This window comes from Leptopilina heterotoma, unplaced genomic scaffold (assembly GCF_015476425.1).
Source record: "Leptopilina heterotoma isolate Lh14 unplaced genomic scaffold, ASM1547642v1 Lhet_65, whole genome shotgun sequence".
NCBI lineage: Eukaryota > Metazoa > Arthropoda > Insecta > Hymenoptera > Figitidae > Leptopilina > Leptopilina heterotoma.
The window spans coordinates 716995-736151 of record NW_025111152.1 but is presented as its reverse complement, the minus strand read 5'-3'; the positions used below and the strand labels follow the sequence as shown (position 1 = coordinate 736151).

Here is a 19157-nt window from a genome sequence, read left to right as displayed (position 1 = left end):
ACAATCATTGAATTCTTTCGACGAGTCCCGTCTGAGACGTTGTTCTGTTCGGACGTGTTTTTGTTTTGCTCGGTGTTAGCGTTCTTCATTCGCTCACCAGCCTTATAAGTATTCGTGAATAATTGTATCTGTATTTTTTTCTCTTTCTCTTTTTGAACCGTGTTTATCGTGTGTTACTCAGTGTGTAATTTTGCTTGCCGTGATTAAATATGGATCCAGATCTTAAAAAAGCTTTGGAAGGTATCTCGCAACAAATAAAATCACTGACCTCTTCGCACGAACAGTTAAAAAGGGAAGTGCATTCATCATGCAAATTATCCGAGGAGACCGCTGAAGGAATTAGGAGTGTTACAAATAAAATTTCCAAAATAAATGCGGAAATGAGTTACCTGAAGCGAGCGGAAAGGAGAAATAATATAGTGATTTTCAATTTGGAAGAAAATCAACAGAATGATACGAATTTAATTTCGACAGTAGCAGGTGTATTTCTGAAGTTAAATATTATTATACCTGACCTTGCTATCGCAGACGCTTTCAGACTCGGTAAAGATAATAAGGAAAACAGACCAATTCTAGTTAAGTTTATCGCTTTTCGCTGGGTCAAGGCTATTTTCGAGAAAGTCAAGGATTTTCATGATATTGGTCTATCGGTTGCAAATGATCGTTCACCGGAGGATAGGGAATGCAGGAGGAAACTTCTCAGCTGTGCTAAAATTATAAAAGAAAAAGGACTAGAAGTAAAAGTAAAAAAGGACTCTCTAATCGTCAATAAAAAAACGATACAGTTGAAAGACCTTGAAAATTACATCATGGAACTTAACAAGCCTTCCACTAAGTCGCATCATAAAGATACAGCGGATATTTATAACACTCCCCCCTCAGGGACAAAGAAGGAAGATCGGAAAAAGAAATTAGTGCGCAAGGCAGAAGCACGTTCTAAACTATTGGATCAGTTTCTGATACAGGAGGGTTCCCCTCAAGTGAGGCCAAAATCACAACGTTCCCAATTACCTACAGTTAAATAGCAGCGATCATCACAATGTTCGGATGTTCATGGTACGGAAGGTTGTTCATCAACAAAGGATCAGAGTTCAACACAGGAAAGATTTCCCTCCAATGTAAAAATTTACTTTTGGAATGTACACGGATATTCAAATATAGTGGATCTTCGGAATTACTTTTGCAGGGGGGATATTCTGTGCATTTACGAGACGTGGTCTTCGTCTGGCAACTTGGTCAGCAAATTTTTCTCGAGTGACTTTTTGATACTGCAATCGTTAGGAGTAAGAGATGCGACAAGAGGCAGACGGAAGGGTGGTATTGCAGTTATATTAAGTAAAAAACTGTATGCGGCAAAACTTTTGGTTAGTACAAGTGAGATGCTCATAATCAAGGTAAAGTCACAGTTTACTTCTTTTCTGTTAGGCATGGTTTATCTCGCCCCGACTGCGGACACGGCAGAATTTTTTCATAGAATCTTGGGCCTATATTGTCATCTGTTCGCAGATCGTATTCTGAGTGCCCGTTTTTTCTAGGCGGAGATTTTAATTGCCGTATAGCAAATTTTAATATTTTAGACGAGCATATTTTTAATAATAATAATAACTTAACGCATGTAAGATATTCAAGGGATAAAGTCTCAATAAAAAGGGTTTGCAGTTGGTCAATTTCATGGAGCAAAACGAATTCTTTGTGTGTAATGGTAGGTCAACGCATGATTCATCAGCAAACTTTACATTCTCAAGCACCTGCGGAAATAGTGTTATTGATTTGTTGTGGTGCTCGCTTGATTGTATAGACATAATTGAGGATTTTAAAGTATTGAAACTGTCAACTCTGTCCGATCATTTTCCCATCTGTGTTTCTCTGCAGGATGTTTTTATTAATTCTGTCAAATCGCTCCCGGCAAACGTGCAAACTAAATTAGAATTCAATTTTGAAGAAATAGAAAACTTTAAAAAGTGCATGAGGCAGCGTGACGAAATTGCAATAGTTACTTCAGATATTGATTTTTTAAACGATAATTTAACGTCAACAATAGTAAAGGTAGCACATTCTTTAGGATTTGTAAAAACTTTTGTCTATAAATCGGGCATCGTTGACAGAGGGAAACCGTGGTACGATACTGATTGTTACAACGCAAAAAAGAACCTTAAGAAATGTTATGTATTAATGAAAACGAATAATTTTCAGCACCTAAATAAAGAATATTATAATAATCAACGCAATTCATACAAGAATCTTTTAACCACTTCACTGGCAGGGCGTTCCAAATGGCGTTCCACGCGCCGGGGCCCAGACTGGCAAAAACACCGAAATGGCGTTCCTAATAAAACTTTATTTTTTAAGAGTGTACACTACTTTTAACTTCTACAAAGCAATATTTCTATAGTTTAGACATCAGGTAACAAGATTATCACAATAAAAGTTTCAGTTTTTGAGATTTTTAATGTTTCTTTGAACGTTGAAATACTCAATTTTTACCACTTTTTAACAAATGGCGTTCCACTTTTTTTCAATTTTTACGCAGTAAAACTCATATTTTTTATTTAAAAATAATGTATTTATATACAATATTATATTATAATAATAATAATGTAATAAATAAAAAATAAATATAAATAATTGATAAATAAAATATAATAATTATTAATAATAACAATTACTATTATTGTTATAATTATTATTATAATTAATGCATTATATTATTATATAATTGTATATTAATACATTTTTTTAAATAAAAAATATGAGTTTTACTGCGTAAAAATTGAAAGAAAGTGGAACGCCATTTGTTGAAAAGTGGTAAAAATTGAGTATTTCAACGTTCGAAGAAACATTGAAAATCTCAAAAATTGAAATTTTTATTGTGATAATATTGTTCCCTGATGTCTAAACTATAGAAATATTGCTTTGTAGAAGTTAAAAGTAGTGTACACTCTTAAAAAATAAAGTTTTATTAGGAACGCCATTTCGGTGTTTTTACCAGTCTGGGCCTCGGCGCGTGGAACGCCATTTGGAACGCCCTGCCAGTGAAGTGGTTAAGAAATAAAAAAATGTTATTTGAGAAGCGCATTACAGACGAGTTGGCAGCCGCGAAAAATTCGAAAGTGTTTTGGAACATCGTCGGTAGATTTCGGAAAAGGACGTCAAATGCTTGCGATATAGATATTCACTCTTGGTATGAGTATTTCTCTGACTGTTTCCCCCGTACTGCCCCTTCTGAGGTTTCGCTACTTGGCTCCGCCCATCCCATCATGGATAGTTATATTTCCTACGAGGAAATTTTAGTTAGTTTGAAAAAATGTAAAAAATCAAAATCACCGGGAATTGATGGCATCGATTATAGCTTTTACAAATGTTTACCAGAAAACTGGATAGTATACTTGGAGGATTTATTTAATAAAATACTAACATCTGAAACAATTCCTATTAGTTGGGGTAAAATGATTACTGTTATGCTCCCAAAGAAAGGGGATCTATCCTGTGTAAATAATTATAGAACTATCTCATTGATAAATTGTATTGCGAAGATCTTCACGCAAATCCTTGGTGAGCGTTTGTCTACATGGGCGGAGCTTAGTGGTGTACTACCGGAATTCCAGTCGGGATTCAGAAGGGGTAGAGGATGTATAGATAACTTATTCACACTTGAAGCCGTAACTGAATTGCATCTCAGCTATCCGAAAAGAGCAGTATATGCAGCATTCATAGACTTTAAGAGTGCATTCCCATCTGTAGTCCATAATCGATTGTGGTTTAAATTAAGTAGCCAGGGAGTGAGCACCAAGATGATTAACATTATAAGAGATTTTTATAATAAAGCATACACATGTATTAGAAATAATGGGGAAAACACAGACTTCGTGAAGGTCACACTAGGTGTCTTACAAGGCGAAGTTTTGAGCCCGCTTCTATTTAGTATGCTCATCTGCGATCTCGAGCAATTTCTTCTGGAAAAGGGTTGTAGAGGGCTTTCAATTAATAGTCTTATGGAAGTTCTTGTCCTGGCATATGCGGACGATTTGGTCCTGCTTTCGGACACACCAGTTGAGCTTGTAAGGAAATTGAATGCGCTGGTTTCTTATTGTAAACAAAATCATCTGAATATAAATGTAGACAAGACGAAAATTGTGGTGTTTCATAAGGGAGGCAATAACTCTGTAAAACGATTTAAATCTTTCAAAGTAGATAAATCTAAAATAGAGGTTCAGAGGGAATATTCGTACTTGGGAGTCACATTCACTGATCAATGTTCATTTAGAGAAGCGGCTCAGAGCGCGATTAGTTCTGCCAACTCTGCGATCGGTGCATCAATGCGCATTATTTACGCCACCAGGGCTGATTCCTGGTCGACGTATTCGAAACTATACTCGGGTTTGGTGAGGAGTTCGGCATATTATGGGATTCAGGTTTGGGGCCTTGAGTATGAGGATCTTCTCGACAAAATGTCACAGGCTTTTTTTAAAAATCTTATGCTGCCGCGATGCACACCGGCCTATGCAGTTCGGATGGAAACGGGATCGCTCTCGATGTCATGTCTGGTGTTTGAGAGGGCATTGAATTGGATTAAAAAAGTTAATAGTATGTCTGATTCACGGTACCCCAAACAATGCCTGCTCCGCCTTATGGACAAAGCGAGAGCGAGAAACGGATCCTCTTCTTCGAATTGGTTTGGCAAATTGAGTCAATTCTTCGAAAGGTGCGAATTGAAGAATCTATGGGTGGAAGCGTCGCTGGAGGAACTTGCGGCCAATACGGATTTAATTATAAATAAATATAAAAAATATCTTGTCAATAAAGACAACAGGGCTCGCATACAATCGAGCAATCTTCAGATTTGGCCTCAGCTTCCTCACGAGCGGGGTACACAAAAATACCTTGTCAATAGACTTGATCTGGAATCGAAAAGATGCTTTGCTCAGATTAGACTTATGAACAATTTTTCAAAGTTTTTATATTATGACAAAAAGAAATTAGCTCTACCTTCATTAAATCATTGCATGTCTTGTGACTCTAGTCGAGAGGATTTACGTCATATATTATTTCACTGCCCCAGATATGAATCGTTGAAGTCCGAGCATTTCCCGGAGTTGAGTGAGTGTGTTGACCAGAAATCGTTTTGGATGGCAATTCTCTCGTCACAGAATCCAAGCGAAATAAAAAAATTTGTAATAATGTTTAAAGAGATTCTGTCTATGCGCACGGGATGAATGTAATAGAGGAATATTGTGTGGTGTATTGTTGTATGTTTTTTATTGTATTTACCTAATTTGTACTTTTTTTCAAAACTGGACTCTGTAAATAAATATGGGCTATTGTCTAATAAAGAGATTAAAAAAAAAAAAAAAAAAAAATTCTTTCGACGAATTTTAATCAAATTTTCAGGAATAATTGCAGTTCTTAAAGAATTAATTTAAAATTGTATTAAAAATAATTAATTAAATTAAATTATCCCGTGTGGAAAAGAGGTGTTGGCCCACGCCAGGGGCCCGCATGGATCGCCCACATCCATGAGGGGCCCATATGGGTGATCCAGGCGAGGCCCCTCATGGAAACGACATGCTGATCGATGAGGGCGCCCGCATGGGCGATCCACGAGGGGGCTCTCGCGTTTGCCCTTAACTTCATTTTTCAATTAAAGTCATAAATTAATTATTTATTAATAACATACAAGTTCAATTATTATTAAATAACATTGTTATTTAACGATTTTTACTTTTTTAATTAAATCGTGACCAAAAAAAATCTGACGCACGCGGGAATAGAACCTACGACCTACGGACTACCAGACAAACGCTCTAACCACTATGTTTTTTCTTTAGGGAGCGTTCACAAATGACGTCACGCAATTTTTGAAGATTTTTAACCCCCCCCCCCCACCCCCAAAAGCGTGACATCATTTGTGAACGCTCCCTTATTCAACAATATAATTGAAGTACAACGAGAACATTAAATAAACGACGTTGCTTATATAATTACACTTTGTCTAACTTCCATTCAATCAAACGGCGATCCACTGATCCCACTCGCTATTCTCACTATAAATGTCTTTATGTTCGCATAACAATCTATTAACTATATTTTACCATCCTCCTTTCTTAAAAAAGACATGGAGTGGAAAGGTCGAAAGTATCGAAGTAAAGAATGGGCAATGAGAATGTAAAATCTTAATAGAAGGGTGTTTTTAAAATTGTTTGTACATGTGAAGGTGTCGCTGCAGTCGTATGTTATTTAAAAAGAGCGCGAATATATAAATTTTATTTTTGTTAAGAGAAAGTACTCATAATAAATCTTATTTTGCATTGTCAAAAAAAACGTCAACATTTCAAATATAAATAAGCAAATTATTAACTGAAAAAATTTGAATATTATTATTAATGAAATAATGGACTTGGACAATGGACATATAAAAACTAGCACCGTAGACGGCCGCTATTGGAAAGTTTAATTCAATTATTTAAATACAAAAATAAATAATTTAATGAACAATTTAATATTTTTTAAAATTGAATTTTTATAAAGAATTCTTATAAGAATTTTCTTTTAAGAATTATTATAAAATTTTTAAATGACTGATATGTTACAAAGAATTTAATTAAAAAATGTTTAAAATAGTAAAATTCATCAAAGAAATTTAATTAAAAATTAGGTTCCTGAAGTTGGCATGGATGCTCTGATCGAAAACTATTGTTTCCTAATTTTCGTGATAAAATTTAAACTAATTTCACTTCTTTCATCCACCTAGGAAGTAAAAAACTTTGTAAAAGTACTTTTTTAACCTTAAACCTTGGGGATAATTGAGTGAAATTTTTCGGTTTCGTACAAAAAATATTTTACACACATACTCTTATCACCATTCATTTTATAACCTATTTATAATTTTCTCTTTTTCCTTCCATAACTTTTTTGCTACCCTAACTTTTATATTACCATTTTTACAATCTGTTAATCGGTACATTCTTTTCTCATCACTATCTCCTAAATCCTCAAACCAACCTTTTGTCAAACAGCTTTAATTGAAAAAGTACGGCTTTTTTCTTAGTAACTACACTGAAAAACTGTTGGCAGAACTGTTCGCCCAATGCGCTGAAGTGCTGCGTTAAAAAGAAACGCACAGCTCACTTTAGTTTTGGGAGAGTAACTCTCCTTTTTGATAGAGCTGCCGAACTATCTGTCAAGCAGCCGCTCACTCAACGCCATTGGTAGTCCACTTTAAGAGAGCAACTCGCCCAATTTTGATTGAGCTGTAAAAAATAGTTAACTTAACAAATTTCATATGTTAAAAATTGTATATTATTCTTTGAACATTTATGAAGAGAAACAGAGTAGTCCGGTCAAAAAATATTAATTTTCAACGATTTTACAGGAAATATACGAAAAAAAGTTTTTTTCTTATGAAAAATACATGAAAAATTTCAATAGCCTACAGGCACCACTAAATGTTAATTTAGAAAAAAATAAAAAAATACGTATCTATTTTTTTTCAATTTGTGGCAAAATGAGACCCGGAAATGGACAAAATTCCAAAATGTCGTTTTTAACGGACACCCTAATGAATATGTAATAATGCAAAAAATGCAAAAAAGTGAAATTTGAAAAAAATCCGAGTTGAGCCCTTTTCGAAATTCACAATTCAATTGAATTCATGAGAAGAATTTTATTATTTATAAGAACAATTCAATTCTTGAGAAATTGTTTTATTAAAATGGTAGGTAGATATTGAAAATAATTGAATTTTGAAAATGTTTGAAAATAATTGAATCGTTCGACAGAATTTTATTAAAAATTTTGAGAATATTTTATTCTAACTATTAGCGAATTTAAAGTAGTGGAAATTCTCAAACATGGAAAAAAGTAGCTTTTAGTATCATAAATCTAAAAAGAAGTAGTAAATTATTACTATAAGTAGGTAGTAATTATTACTATTTTTCCACATTTGGAAAATACCAATTATTTAATTTCTGGATTTGGAATATTTCAATTAGACCCAAATATTTAAAAAAAATGTTCATGACTTGTTGATCTCTTTTGTTATAGGAACTTTTGTCGAGACAAATCAGTGCCGAAGAGAATAGAGACAAAGTATTGAAAGATTTGAACAGGCGACTGTTTGCCAAGTTTAGTGAAAATTATGATTTGTGGAATATGGCTGTTTATAAAATAGCAACTCTCGATGTGCTGATGTCTCTGGCTGAATATTCAGCCTCTGAAGACACGTGTATTCCAACTATCTTTGATGACTCGGATGATAAGGTTTACTAATTAAAATTAATTAAAATTAAAATGAATAAAGTTTTCTTTTTTAGTGAGATAATAATTTCTTTAAATTCTGCAGACAATCATTGAGATAATCGAGGGTAAACATCCGTGCATCGTGTCTGATAATTTTATACCTAACGACACCACATTGGCAACAAATGGCGTTAAACCTTTGGTTATCCTCACTGGACCAAACATGGGAGGAAAGTCGACTCTCATGAGACAGCTTGGCTTGATAGTCATTATGGCGCAAATAGTAAGTTATCTTTAAATTACTTTACGAGGCAAAAAGTTATAGTTCCCGTTTTTACTTGATTCATTTTAAATTATCTGAGGTAAAACACAGTTTTTATAATTTATTTAATGTTTTTCAATTCAGATAATTAAAAATGTACCTATGTTTAATTATTAAAAACATTAAGAAAATAATTTAAAATACACATAATGAAATGTGTTATTTTTTCTCAGGGATGCCAAGTGCCGGCAAGTAGTTGTTCAATAACGTTGATTGATCGCATTTTCACGAGATTAGGAGCAAATGATGACATTATGGCTGGGCAAAGTACTTTCTTGGTGGAATTGAGTGAAACTTCTGCAATTCTACAACACGCGACACCGTATTCCTTAGTTTTGCTTGATGAACTGGGTTGGTTTTAATGTTTTTCTTTTTATTTGCCATTTTTGCTTTATAGAAAGAAGGAAGATTGTAATTTGTATGTTTTTTCTTTTCAGGAAGAGGAACATCGACTTATGATGGAACGGCCATAGCAGCTGCTGTCGTAGATGCACTTACAAAAATGAAGTGCCGTACGCTGTTCTCCACTCATTATCACTCTCTGGTCGAAGACTACAAGACAAACGAGAATGTCACATTGGCTCATATGGTGAGTTACTTTCAGTTTTAAATTCAGCCATTAGACAAAGACACAACCAAACTTTTTATTTATCTATTTATTTCTCCTCTTTTCACGGTGTTAGACAAATCAAAATTTATTAATATAGAACTCTGATAAATGAACAATTTTAATGATTAATCTTATTTTTTTTCAAAAAAATCTATTCAAACTAATATTCTGTAAAGAAAATTGTAAAAAATAATATTTTTTAAATATTTTTTTCTCTGCTTGAAAGTCAAGAAACTTTTTTCCAAATTGACTGTTTTTTATATTGAGAGTGTTTTTAATTATAAAAGTAATTCTGCGTGACTCTGCGCCAGGTAACTCAGTAAGAAGGGAAGCGGAGCGCGAAACACAACAAGCGTACAATCAGTCACGCGTCTTAAGCACACTCTTCGGAAGAAAAGTTTGCGATGATAACGTATCCGTCGCCCTCGAAGGGTGCTGACTAATTTTTTTTTTTTTTTTTTTTCTACACAGTAAATTCAATTACGTTACTCGTTTTCAAAATGCTAATAAAGTAGTATTATTATCGGTTAATGTTTTTTCTTTGTAATTTTTTTATTACAGGGTTGCCACAAAAATTACTTCATTTTTAAGTAAATATTTAATCATTAGGGAACGTTCATAAACTACGTAGACCAATTTTTTGGAAATTTTAACCCCCCCCCTCTCCCCCCACGTGGACGCAATAACATGTATTAGCGCCATTTTTTCCTCTTATGGTAGACAATTGCTTGACCCCGCCTCCCCCTAGACGTGCTACATAGTTTATGAACGTTCCCTTATTATTTTTCCATAGGAATTAAAATTGTTCAAAATTATTTTCATCATTTCAAATCAATTATTATTTTCTAGAATTTTTAACTAAAATTCTTACTTTAAGTCAATTATTCCTTATAATAATCTTTGATTTTCTATTTTTATAATTTTTGACCAAGTCCTTTGAGAACAAATGTTTATAATTCAATTTTACAAAATTTCGATTATTCTGATATTCTTCAATTAAATTAGAAAATAAAAACTTGAAATATGTATTATCTGAAACTTTAGCTGAAATTTATTTTTAAATAAATTTTTTATTACAAAATTGTTCGAAAATTTAATTATTTAAATACAAAAATAGATAATTTATTGAATTATTAAATATTTCTCAAAATTAGAAATAATTTAATAATTAGAAATAATTCGTTCTTTCGACGAATTTTAATACAATTTTTATGAATAATTGCATTTTTCCATGGATTCATTTAAAATTAATTGAAACTAGCAACATATACCTCACTCGCTAACGCTCGTTCGGTTGTATTTAAACTTATTAGTTTTTACTTATTTTTTTTTTTTTTATTTGAACTAAGTAAATATTTACTGGACATAAATATTTTAATTTATGGTATCTATTAAATAGTTATTTGAACCAAATACAAATTACTTAAGTCAATTAAATAGAATAATTTAATTTAATAAATATTGCTTTAAATCAATTATAAAAATTACTTGATTAAATAATGCATAGTTTTTAATTAAAATAAATATTTATTTGCATCAATAAAATAATTTTTTTTGAAATAACTAAACTTAGAAGGTTAGATTTTGAATGTTAGCCTGATTCTCTGAATAATTAGTAAGAAAAGGGCGAAGATACGTCCATTCTTTTCTTACTAATAGGATTTTCTGTAGGTAATGATCAGGGTGTTTTTTTGAAATTTTTACTGCACTATTCTTACGCATGTCACCGTCACCAATATTGTTACAATATATATTGTAACAATATTGTTACAACAAAGTCTAGACTTTGGGTTTTTGCAAGTCTAGACAATATAGTTGTATAATAATATAAATTTTTCTTTCTAAACCAGAATTTGAACATTTACAAAATTAAAACCTTATAGTGGTTAGAAAATGTAAAAAATTATTAATATTTATAAAAATATAAATTATTTTATTTAAAATCATTGTGTAATAAGACAAAAATTATGAAGTGACATTTACAAAAAATGTCATTGTACATTATACGAAATGTTATTTTTACGTATTCTCTTACTAAATCTTTCATTTTCGTCCGCTATCCTGGATTCGCCATTTTGTATTTTAAAAAGTGACTTTGGATTCATAATCAGGGGAATTTTACTGAAAATCAGTTGAAAAGTACTAAAATATCAGTCATTCTTCACTGATTATTATTTTATTGTGATTTATTTATTAATATTGTAAATTTCTGTCAAACAAATAATTTTACTAAAAGTCAGTTGAAAATTACACTTACAGTAGTGTTTCATTCGAGCAACACGATCCGAGAAACGAACAAAAAACGATTTTCTTTTTGTTTTGATAACCAAGCTGTCATGTTCGCTCGTCTTATTGAAGTAAATTTTCATAAATGTTTATTTACATTATTCGAAGATAATTAAATCTTAAAAAATTACTATAAAAAAATTCTAATAATATTAGTTTTTAAAAATATTATAATGTTATTTTTCGAAAATAATTGAATTTCTTAAAATAATTCTTATATCCTAACTTACCTTTAAAAATTTTTTTTAAATTTTTGGTAATTCAATTATTTTCAAAATTTGCAATTAAAATTCTTCAAAAAATTGTAACAAAATACTTGAAATAAATTAATTATTTTCAATTAAATTTAGCACAATTTCAACTATTCAAAAAGGTTTCTATTGTAGACATATTTAAAAAATTTAATTATGTTAAAAAATTATTCAAAGAAATCTAAGTATACTTATTTTTAATTATCTATAACTTAATCTATTGAATTTAGAAAAATTACATCAAGAGGACAAAACTTTGTTCTTTCGTCTACTTTTGAATAATGTTTAGAAAACTAAATTTTTATTAATGTTTATTAAAAAATTATTTTATACCTAAAAATGTTAAATTTTTTTAATTTAGGCATGATTACAATCACAGGCACACAAAAAAAAAGTTGTCTGTTCATTGAACAAGACCTACATGTCTTATAGTATTTTGGCCCCCTGAATACGAATATGAAGTCAGAATTGCTCCAGCACCCTCTGTTTTTTTTAAATCGAAAAAACTACCCTTAAGTCTAAAATTCAAGAATTAAAGTAAAAAAAAATAAAAACACGGCTTTCTTCGGAGTAGAAGAATATATTTATGCGTTTTCTTCTTTCAACAACTCAAATAATGTCAAAATTGCTCCACCACCCCTGTTTTTTTAAATGGGAGAAACTACCCTTAAATCTAAAATTCAAGAACTAAAGTCAAAGAATGAAATAACCACTTTTTTGCGAAGTAGAAGAATATATTTATGCGTTTTCTTCCTTCAACCACTCAGAAATATTGTCAAAATTGCTCCACCACCCCTGTTTTTTTAAATGGGAGAAACTACCCTTAAATCTAAAATTCAAGAACTAAAGTAAAAAAAATATGAAATAACCGGTTTTCTTAGGAGTAGAAGAATATATTTATGCGTTTTCTTCCTTTAACCTCTCAGAAATAATGTCAAAATTGCTCCACCACCCCTGTTTCTTTTAAATGTGAGAAACTACCCTTAAATCTAAAATTCAAGAACTAAAGTCAAAGAATGAAATAACCAGTTTTTTTGCGAAGTCGAAAAATATATTTATGCGTTTTTTTCTTTCAACAATTTAGAAATAATGACGAAATTGCTCCATCACCCCCTGCCCTTACATCTAAAATTCAAGAATTATAGTAAAAAATGATATAACAGGTTTTTTCCAAAGTAGAAGAATATATTTATGTACTTTTTAAAAAAGCATCAGCATTGCTTCATCACCCTCTTATTGATTTATATTGAAAAAACTACCCCTTTAAGTATGAACCCAGAGTATACTAACAACAATAAAAACAATTAGTTTTAGACAAAAGCATACGTTCCTTTATTTTTGTTCTCATAACTAAAAAGCAGAATCAGAGTTAATTTATCATTATTTGTTGTTGAAAGAAGAAAACTCATAAATATATTCTTCTACTCCGAAGAAAACCGGTTATTTCATTTTTTTTCACTTTAGTTCTTGAATTTTAGATTTAAGGGTACTTTCTTCGATTTAAAAAAAAGTAGGGGTGGTGGAGCAATTTTGACATTATTTCTGAGTTGTTGAAAGAAAAAAACGCATAAATATATTCTTCTACTCCGAAGAAAACCGGTTATTTCATTTTTTTTTACTTTAGTTCTTGAATTTTAGATTTAAGGGTAGTTTCTTCGATTTAAAAAAAACAGGGGTGGTGGAGCAATTTTGACATTATTTCTGAGTTTTTAAAAGAAGAAAACGCATAAATATATTCTTCTACTCCGAAGAAAACCGTGTTTTTATTTTTTTTTACTTTAATTCTTGAATTTTAGACTTAAGGGTAGTTTTTTCGATTTAAAAGAAAACAGAGGGTGATGGAGCAATTCTGACTTCATATTCGTATTCAGGGGGCCAATATATTATAAGACATGTAGGTCTTGTTTAATGAACAGACAACTTTTTTTTTTTAATAATAAAAATTAAAAATAATTATTTTTAATTTTTATTATTTAAATACACAATTAAAAATAATAATAATACTCCGCAAAAAAGCCCAACTAATAGAAAAATAAAAAAGTAGGTTAATTTTAAATTTAGATCCAACTATTACAATGTTATAGATTTATTAAGTAATATATAACAAGTAATATTATATATATTTCTCTAAATAAAGATGTCTATTGACTTTTTAAAATTGATTTTCTTAAAAATTTCTTTATTAAAAGTATTAATATTTAAATTTTATAGTTATTGCTGTTTTAAAAAATCAATCCGGGAATATTTATTTTTGGTCTGGGAATTTAAAAATAATAATTCACTAGACACCTTGAATTAATTTTTAACTTGATATAATAATTTTAATTCACTAAAATGAATTTAATTTTAGTTTTTAATAGAATTAATAAAAAAGAATTTAAATGTTTTTGGATATCGATTTTTTTCAAAAAATAGGTTATTATTGTATTATTTTTAGTTGTCAGTTATGGGAAAGTCGAGAAGCAGTCGAGAAGTTCGGTCGATGACAATTAGAAAAATAGACGATACGATTTGACAATTAACAAAAGAATAAACAAGATGATCGTTTGAAAACCAAAGACGATAACCAAATAATCGCTCGAAAAAATGAAATTCTCAGATCGAAGTGAAACACTAACTTACAGAAATATAAGTCATTTTTCACTGATTATCCATTTAAAAAATTATTGTTGATGTCTGCCAAACAAATACAGGGTTGCCACGGACCTGGAAAACCTGGGAAACCCGGAATTGTCATGGAATTTTTTTTCAGTCATGGAAAACCTGAAAAATCTGGAATTGTCAGGGAATTTTATAAAGCCTGATACTAAAAGCTCTATTTTTTGTATTTGAGTCGTAAAAATTTCAAGTTTTCAAGTTGACATACAACTTTTTGATTTTAAATTTAGTGCTTACAATTGAAATCAATATGGCATTTCTAAATTTTAGTTTCTTTTGGTCTCTATCTTCCTTTAAATAATTTTTAAATTAATACATTTTAGAAACCCCAAAATGTTATGAAACTGAAGCTACCAACTTTTATGCAATGAAAATTTTTTCTTTTGCTAATTGTTTTTTAATGTAAGAAGCCCTTTAAAAAATTGCAATCGAAAAAAATTGCTTCTGAAGCAAGGAAATAATAATTTAGTTAAAATTTCGGGATATTTGGAAAATCTACGAAAAAATAATTAAAAATCACTAATTTCCTTGCCTTCCTTAGATCCTCTTACAATTTTTTTAAATGACTTGTCACATTAAAATAAATAATTTGTAAAAGAAAAAATTGCTTATGAGGTGAGGAAATAATAATTTTGTTTAAATAATATATGGATTTTTCGAAAATCTGTGTAAAAAATCAAAATTAATAATTTCCCCGACTTCGATCTTTTAAAATTTTTTAAAAGGCTTCTAACATTAAAATAAATAATTAGCAAAGAAAAAATTGTCATTGAATAAACGTAGGTAACTTCAGTTTCATAAAATGTTATTAAAATGCTTTTTAAAATACTGGTTTAATAATTGTGAAAAATTCTAAACTTAACTAAATTTTTAAATTTAAAAAGATTTGCTCCTCATCTTTCTTCGGAGCGTATCTCAAATAACCTTACAAATTTTAACTTAATTTTTTGTTAATAATGAAATTAAAAATTAATAACTTATTTTGTTAACAATTTACTTAAAGGATTTTATACTTTTTGTCGTAATTAGCTAAAAACATACCAAAACAATTTTATTTCTGGTTTAGAATTTTTGAAGAAATGGTCTGGAAAACCTGGAAAAGTCATGGAATTTTAAAATCGATGTCTTGTGGCAACCCTGAAATAAATAAGTAAATACACAAGTAAATAAATAAGTTTCATTACAACACAGACAGCGCAGCATTAGCGAGTGAGGTATTTACGTATATTTAAAGAAATTTCAACAGACACTACGTGCATCAACGAACCTTAAAAAATTCAACAATTTATATTATCAATCGTTTATTAAATCTATACATATATGTGATTTGTGTATATGTAGGAGTTTATATCTGCATATGAGCAGTATACATGTGTATGTAATTTATGAACATGTGTGAGTATACATGTACATGTGATTAGTGTATATGTGTGAGTATACTTGTGTGGGTGTTATGTGCGCATGCTTGATATTCATAGAACACTACTGCGCATGCCTGATATTCATAGAACACTACTGCGCATTCCTCACATTGATAGAACACTACTGCGCATGCCTGATATTCATAGAACACTACTGCGCATTCCTCACATTGATAGAACACTACTGCGCATGCCTGACATTTATAGAAAATAGTGCGCATGCCTGACATTGATAGAACACTACTGCGCATGCCTGATATTTAAAGAACACTACTGCGCATGCGTAATATTGACAGAACACTACTGCGCATGCCTAATATTGACAGAACACTACTGCGCATGTGTAATATTGACAGAACACTACTGCGCATGTGTAATATTGACAGAACACTACTGCGCATGCGTAATATTGACAGAACACTACTGCGCATGCCTAATATTGACAGAACACTACTGCGCATGTGTAATATTGACAGAACACTACTGCGCATGTGTAATATTGACAGAACGCTACTGCGCATGTGTAATATTGTCAGAGCACTACTGCGCATGTGTAATATTGTCAGAGCACTACTGCGCATGTGTAATATTGACAGAACACTACTGCGCATGTGTAATATTGACAGAACACTACTGCGCATGTGTAGTATTGACAGAACACTACTGCGCATGCGTAATATTGACAGAACACTACTGCGCATGCGTAATATTGACAGAACACTACTGCGCATGTGTAATATTGACAGAACACTACTGCGCATGTGTAATATTGACAGAACGCTACTGCGCATGTGTAATATTGTCAGAGCACTACTGCGCATGTGTAATATTGACAGAACACTACTGCGCATGTGTAACAGTGATAGAACACTACTGCGCATGTGTAATATTGACAGAACACTACTGCGCATGTGTAATATTGACAGAACGCTACTGCGCATGTGTAATATTGACAGAACACTACTGCGCATGTGTAATATTGACAGAACACTACTGCGCATGTGTAATATTGACAGAACACTACTGCGCATGCGTAACAGTGATAGAACACTACTGCGCATGTGTAATATTGACAGAACACTACTGCGCATGCGTAACAGTGATAGAACACTACTGCGCATGCGTAACAGTGATAGAACACTACTGCGCATGCGTAACAGTGACAGAACACTACTGCGCATGCGTGACATTGACAGAACACTACTGCGCATGCGTGACATTGACAGAACACTACTGCGCATGCGTGACATTGACAGAACACTACTGCGCATGCGTGACAACACTACTGCGCATGCGTGATATTGACAGAACACTACTGCGCATGCGTGACAACACTACTGCGCATGCGTGATATTGACAGAACACTACTGCGCATGCGTGACATTGACAGAACACTACTGCGCATGCGTGACATTGACAGAACACTACTGCGCATGCGTGACATTGACAGAACACTACTGCGCATGCGTGACATTGTGAATATGTATACATTTGTGTTAATATTATTTTTAAAAGATATACATATATATACGGCTAGGGTCGGTCGGTCGGTCGGTCGGTCGGTCGTTCTTCAACTTAATATAATAAGAGATTCTGCGATGAGTATTTCTGTGATGAGTATTTAAAAAAAATAATTTGCATTCTTTTGGTAAATTTTATGAAATTAATAGATATTAAAAATCATTGAATTGAGAAAAATTTTGAAAATAATTTAAATTTTGACAAGAATTTTATTATAATTTTTGAAAATAATTTAATTTTTGTGATGAATATCGTTACTTATAAAAATAATTGTTTTTTGATCAAGATATTTATTAAATTCCTGAAAATAATTGGATTTCTGGAAAGAATTTTGTTATTTATCAAGATAGGTAATTGAAATGAATTGTTAATTAAAAGAATGAAAAATTGAGATTTTCAAAAATTTTAATTTAAAACCTTTTACAAATTTAATTATTTCTAAAAAATTTAATTTCCTTTTAATTAAATATATATATTTAAACAATTAACTAATTTCTAAAGTATTTGAATTATTAAAATTTTTCAAAAAATTAACTTCTTTGAAATTTTGAATTAAATTCATTCAAAATTCAAATTGAAACCTTTTGAAATTAATTAATAAAATTCAATCATTTTTATAATTTTCTTAAAATGCGGCTAAGTATTAATTTTTTAGAATTAGAAATTTTTAAATAATTAATATTTGGTCGCATTTCTATTTTAAGAAATTTTTTTTAAAATTAATTTTTAGTTTTAATCTATTAACAGAAGTTAGGTAATAACTAATTTATAAATCTTAATTCTTATGCAAATTAAACATATTTATTTTTATATCTTCGTAATTAAATGTAAATAAATAAACATTTTAAATGTTCGTAGCAAACAAGAGAAATTTAAAAATTCAATCAAAACGTAAAAGTTAAAAATCAGTTGAATCTTTAGAAGAGAATGATTGATACAGCAATGAAAAAAATAGTTTTTCTCACGTCTCAAATGACGCTTAATGGCGTTGTTTTGTCATTTCGAAATGTTCGCAATGTTCGCAATGCGAAGTATGTTTTAATTTGTTAATTTACGTTTTTCTGTGTACTTGTAGGCTTGCATGGTAGAGTCAGAAGAAGAGGACGTTTCTCAAGAAACTGTTACATTCCTTTACAAGTTGAGCGAAGGAGCTTGTCCTAAATCCTATGGCTTCAATGCGGCTCGTCTCGCTGGCGTTCCTTCCTACATTACGCAAAAGGCACACGAAGTAGCGAAGCAGTTGGAACGGGAGACCAATTTAAGGCACATTTTTGCCTCTATTTGCAAACTCAACGACGAATCTAATGTCAGAACCATGATTGAGGCCATTTAACAAGATAAATTCTTACTTTAAATGTAAATGTATTTTTTCACCAGTATTAAGTTTTGTTTAACGTTTACTAAAGACTAAATCTGAAAATTTAGTCAACAAGTGTTTTCTTCTTTAATGTTATTTTGTCCCACAGTTACCGTGAAAATATTGTTTAACAAACGTAGAACGTTGCAAATCCTCGGAGAAATTAATCTCGTATATAAATATGTTCGTGCCGTGCAACTAGATCAGCTTATCTAGATCTGCTTATTTTTCTATTTTCCCTTTTTTTATTCAATAAATCATTTTTCTAAGAAAATCTATTTTTTATTTCCCAACAATTTTTATTTAATTTCAATTTCAAATCTGAAATCTAATTATTCCTTAAAATTACAACTTGCAATATTAACTATTTTCTAACATTTTTTACTAAAATTCTTCTAGTAATTCGCGAAGCCAATTATTTAAATATAAATTGTAAACTCAGGCTTAGGATCGAATTTAGGAAGAAAAAAAGTCCTTTTGAACGATTCAAAGTACA

At 30.9% G+C, this 19157-nt stretch overlaps 1 protein-coding gene across 1 annotated transcript in view; it reads left to right on the top strand.

The window, feature by feature from the left end:
* LOC122509961 (probable DNA mismatch repair protein Msh6) overlaps nt 1-18935 on the top strand; it is a 79262-nt gene extending 60327 nt beyond the window's left edge. The window contains exons 17-21 of the mRNA XM_043624314.1: nt 8041-8256; nt 8339-8518; nt 8731-8908; nt 8995-9146; nt 18380-18935. Coding sequence (XP_043480249.1) covers nt 8041-8256; nt 8339-8518; nt 8731-8908; nt 8995-9146; nt 18380-18637 — 984 coding nt within the window. The 3' untranslated portion in view covers nt 18638-18935. The remainder of the gene's footprint in view (nt 1-8040; nt 8257-8338; nt 8519-8730; nt 8909-8994; nt 9147-18379) is intronic.
* Nucleotides 18936-19157: the final 222 nt, after the last annotated feature.